The following is a 4,605-nucleotide window of genomic DNA, read 5'->3' as shown; positions in this document are numbered from 1 at the left end:
TAGCCCCCACCGCCCCCGTCTTGTCCTGCCGCTCGCTGCCCGCCAGGTCCTGGCAGCGGGGCAGGGGTGGGGCAAGGGGGGGGTGCAGCGGGGCACTCGAGCGCCCAGCTGGTGGCCCCGGTTGGGGAGCGCCGCATGAGGAGCAGCAGCCCCTCGCCGTGTGGCAGCGCACCATGCAGCAGGCCTGCGGGGCACTCCATACACGCAGGCACTCCTCGCCTCCCCACCCACCACCAGGCCCCCGCCCACCACCAGGCACAGCTTGCCAAACTCGGTGCGCCCGTCGGGGAAGGCTCGCTGCACCACCAGGTACACCACGCAGTGGCTGCGGCTGGAGCCTGGGTGCGGCGGGAGGGCGGCGGCAGGGTGTGGGGGGTGCTCCACTCCGCCAGCAGCGCAGCTCGTGAGCATGTGGAGAGCGTGTGCCCCTCCCGGCCCACACCGCCCTCCGCGCCCCCCATCCAGCCCCACCCGCATTCATGGCGGTGGCAGAGACGGCGCGGTTGGCGATGCCGCGCTGCATCAGCCCCACACAGTCGCGCTCGCTGCACACCGGCAGCGCCGTGGCCTCCGCCACCACAATGCCGCGCTCCTTGTCGTGGATCACCTGCGGCGGCAACGATTGAGTGGTTAGGTGGGCGGCAGGGTGTGTTTGTTCACACGTTTTGGTTGTCCAGCCCGGTTTGTGCAGGGCAGCGAGGGAGTGGCAGCAAAAACAAGGTGGCAGCGAGAGGCGGAAGGCGGCCAACGCACGAGGGAGGTCAGCGGGCACCGCGAGCACAACCCAGCCCTCTCCTGCCACCTCCCCCGCCCCCCCGAGCAGGCTGCCACGCCCCTCTGCCCCGACCGCGCGTGCCGCGTGCCTGCAGGTTGTCCTTGGATGGGTCCAGCAGGTCTCGCACCCGCTCGCTGTAGATCTCTATCACAGACAGCGTCACCTGGGGGGGGAGTCAGGGGAGCGGCGCGACATGTGGTCATCCACAGCACGCCCGGCAGCAACGTGGGCATGAGCGGGTTGTTGGGCGCTGATCCACAGCCTCCCTGTGGGGATCCATCACGCAGCACCACAAGACATACGAGGAGTCATGTGGGGCAGCCGCCGGTGCCACAGACGGCCGCGCCTGCCTTGAACTTGCAGGGCTCTGTGTAGGCGGCGATGCCGCGGGCCAGCTCCGCCACCGCCCGAGGCACCACGCCCTGCTGCTGTGCATCGCCCACATCTCCCAGCAGCGTGTGCGTCTTGCCGCTGCCCTGCAAGGCAGGCGCAGGTGCGTGCAGGAGGAGGCACCACTGCCAGCTGGGGCTGCAGCGGACTGCCGTCGGAGCGGCGCTCCCAGCGCGCCAGTGGCGGCAGCAGGTTGCAGCGGCAAGCTTAGCTGCCCCGCCCACCGTCTGTCCATAAGCCATGATGGTTGCATTGTACCCTTGCAGCACCGACTGAACCGTTTCCTTCAGCCCCTGCACAGGCAGCAAGCAAGCAGCGCAGTCCCCGCGCTCGGCGCTGTGCTCGGCGGGCGCTTGCCCGCCCGCCCGCCCACTGCTGCTGCCTTCTGGCGCAATGCCGCTTCATTCAGCGCCCACTCCCCACACTGCAGGCAGCTCCACGCGCCTCAAACGCCTCCACTTGCGTGCAGGCCTCGCCATACACCCGGTCAAAGCCAAAGTGGCTGTGTGCAGGGGCATCACGGCCAGTGTAGTGCAGGGAGCCCTCGTCCACCACCTCCAGGCAGCGAGCAGCAGCCGTGGTGCTCGTCTCCCGCGAGTTGAGTGGCCTCACACGCACCACGACCTGTATGCCATCGGGGCTGCTGCTCATGGCTATTGCAAAAGGGCAGCAAGGGAATGGGGCAAGGCTGGATCGACTGCCTGATGTGCTTGGCTTGCCGCCGCCTAGGTTGCGGCAGGGAAGAAAAGTGGCTTCACTTGGGCTGCCTGGGCCTACTGCTCATGCTGTGGCTGGGCATCGTGGTGTGTAAGGCACGTACATGGCAGAGTGATGTATACAACTCAACGCAAGGTGCACATGCGGGCGACGGCTGCACCTGTCGTGAGCTGCCGCAGCTGCCCTGCAGGACAGCGTGTGTTCCCAATGTCGAACCAGTTCGGTGCGTGAATCAGGAGTCCACAAGCCAGGCTGTACTCTACATCGGTCGGCAGTTGGATTGCCAGCGGGCCACTGCCCAATGCATGTCCCCCTGAGTGAGTGCCCATGTGGCGGCAGTACTGACCGCGGCAGCCTGGCCTCCCCCTGCCCGCAACCACTTCTTTGTGTGCAGAGTATCATGCATTTCATCTGCGGCCTATCCAGGCTCAATTTGGGTGTCAAACCCGCTCTCAGGGCCGCAGTTACCTGCTGCATACCTTACATAACTAGGGCACCAGCTGAAAACGCGCGATTTTTAGGGGACATGAGTTATCAGCAGCGCTTTGTAATACTGGATCAATCAAAAGGCGCGCCGCAGGATGAAGTTTGAGGTCAGTGACGAATGTCTGCTCAAGACCAGCGGCACGGCGCTGCTCGGATTTGGCTCTTGGGCCTTCCTGGCACCCCAGAACAACAATAACTTCTTCAGCAACAAGGTGTGGGCGGTTAATGAGCGACGCAGGTGCTTGGTGCGGTTTTGGCGGGACGGCCGCTCTCGCGGCTGCGTCGGCGCCTTGCAAGGCGCCATGCCAGTGCAGACTGCCCACCATCGCCTGTCACCAACCCCCGCAAGTCACTCTCCTCGCCTGCTGCAGTCAGCCGGATACAATGAGGGCTACACCCGCGTCGCTGGCGAGTTGGCGTCGCTCGCAGGTGCGAGTCTGCGGGCATCTGAACCTGCCAGCGCTGGCATGGCTCCTCCAGCATCCTCCTCCAGCTCTTCAGCTCGATCCTGCAGGCGCCAATCAGTGGGTCATCGCAGCTGGCGACAGCAAGAAGACCAAGAAGCACGCGCTCAAGGCGGCGGGCGTCACGTGGCTGGTGGCATGCGCCATGAGCATCAACAACGCGAGGGTGAGCCCCAATGAACAAGCGGCTGCCGGCGCCGGCTGCACCTGCCCAAGCAAGCAGACGACGACAGAGGAAAGTGGCCGCCCGCCTGCCTGCCTGCCTGCCTGCCTGCCTGCAGACGGGTGCGCAGCCCCAGGATCTGGCCTATGCCGGCGCAGTGGGCGACATGCTCATGGGGGGCCTGTGCCTGTGGAGGGGCTTCAAGTGAGCCCGAGGTGGATCTGGTGATCGGCGCACCGGCGCCCGCTGCACACCATGCACCCGACTAGAGGTTGTGGTGCCCAGCATGCCTGGCTGGCCCTACTGTATCTGGCGTGTAACCTTACAGGAGAGAACGATACAGAGAGAGAAGGGGAGAGTTCCAGTGGCCAATACAAACAGAAAGAGAGAGAGAAGATGCTGCGGAGACAGGCGCCCATGTGTGAGAATAAGCAGGGAGGTGTGGTCGCAGGGGGAGCTCGGCAGCGGCAACGAGTGGCAACGCCGCAGATCAGGCACGGGTAGGAGAGTACAGGCGCGGGGCGGGGCCAGGTGGCCGGCACAGCACAGCACAGCACAGCACGGGGCGGCTACTTGGCCTCGTACCAGGTGTCTGCATGCTTGGCATCCACCACCAGGTCCACCAGCAGCGGCTTGGGGCCCAGGCCGGTGAAGGGGCTGCGCATGCACGCCACCACGCGCTCCCTGGCCAGCTCCGCAGTCTCCCGGGGGCCCTCCAGGATCACCTCGTCGTGCACCTACGCATGGGGGGCATGAGGGGGGCCAAGGGGTGAGATTGGCTGGCCCAATGAGGAGGCAGACTTGAGCTACGATGCCCGCCAGCGCGCCAGAGCCGTCCCCACAACCCCAGGCCAGGCCAGGCCAGGCCAAGCCGCGCGCCGACCGACGTGTCCACCCCCACCTGCAGCAGCAGGCGCCAGCCCATGCTCTGCAGCGCCTCGTCCTCGTTGATGCGCAGCATGGCGGCGGTGGCGATGTCGGCGGCGGAGCCCTGGATGGGCGTGTTGATGGCGGCGCGCAGGGCGTGGCTCTGCGCCGCGCGGTTGCGCGAGAGGGCGGCGTCGGGCAGCTGGCGGCGCCTGCCCAGGATGGTGGTCACGTAGCCGCGCTGCTGCGCCTGCCGCCGCTGCTCGTCCTGCCACTTGCGGATCTGCGGGCCGGGTGGTGGCGGTGGTGTGGGGGCACGGCACGCAACTCTGACGCAGCAGCAGGCACAGGCTGCCCCTGCTGCTCCAGGAAAGCACGGGCGGCGCGGCGGCGCCAGCCCGCAGCCCGCAGCCCAGGCCGCCTCGCCCCCTGCCGCGCTCTCGCTCCGCCCCGGCACACCCGCCCGCGAGCGCGCCCATGCCTCATCCCCACCTCTGGCCTGTCTGCGTACCACCGGTCCACCGTGTCCTTGGCCTCCTCCAGGCTGACCTTCCAGTCCTTGCTCAGCCCGTGCGCCGTCTTGCCGTAGGCGATGGAGAAGTTGAGCACCTTGGCCTTGCGCCGCTCAGACGCAAACAGGTCCTTGAGCAGCGGCAGCGGCGGCGACCCCTCGCCCTCCCACTCCAGCAGGCACCGCTCTGCGGGGTGGGGGTTGAGTGGGGGGTGGGGGCGCCGCATGTGGG

General features: G+C 67.1%; 2 protein-coding genes across 2 annotated transcripts in view; both read right to left on the bottom strand.

Moving 5' to 3' along the window:
* Positions 1-1,816, bottom strand: part of CHLNCDRAFT_134787 (hypothetical protein) — a gene marked incomplete at both ends in the record, with an annotated part of 2,510 nt that extends 694 nt beyond the window's left edge. Inside the window, 7 exons of the mRNA XM_005846845.1 lie at positions 11-49; positions 232-338; positions 472-607; positions 903-938; positions 1,114-1,251; positions 1,390-1,458; positions 1,589-1,816. Of these exons, the coding sequence (XP_005846907.1) occupies positions 11-49; positions 232-338; positions 472-607; positions 903-938; positions 1,114-1,251; positions 1,390-1,458; positions 1,589-1,816 (753 nt within the window). The remainder of the gene's footprint in view (positions 1-10; positions 50-231; positions 339-471; positions 608-902; positions 939-1,113; positions 1,252-1,389; positions 1,459-1,588) is intronic.
* A 1,748-nt stretch (positions 1,817-3,564) lies between these two features.
* CHLNCDRAFT_134785 (hypothetical protein) overlaps positions 3,565-4,605 on the bottom strand; it is a gene marked incomplete at both ends in the record, with an annotated part of 4,493 nt that continues 3,452 nt past the window's right edge. The window contains 3 exons of the mRNA XM_005846844.1: positions 3,565-3,732; positions 3,897-4,145; positions 4,355-4,558. Coding sequence (XP_005846906.1) covers positions 3,565-3,732; positions 3,897-4,145; positions 4,355-4,558 — 621 coding nt within the window. The remainder of the gene's footprint in view (positions 3,733-3,896; positions 4,146-4,354; positions 4,559-4,605) is intronic.

The sequence above is a fragment of the Chlorella variabilis genome (genome assembly GCF_000147415.1).
Source record: "Chlorella variabilis unplaced genomic scaffold CHLNCscaffold_12, whole genome shotgun sequence".
NCBI lineage: Eukaryota > Viridiplantae > Chlorophyta > Trebouxiophyceae > Chlorellales > Chlorellaceae > Chlorella > Chlorella variabilis.
The sequence above is the reverse complement of the archived record's forward strand: the minus strand, read 5'-3'. Positions and strand labels throughout refer to the sequence as shown.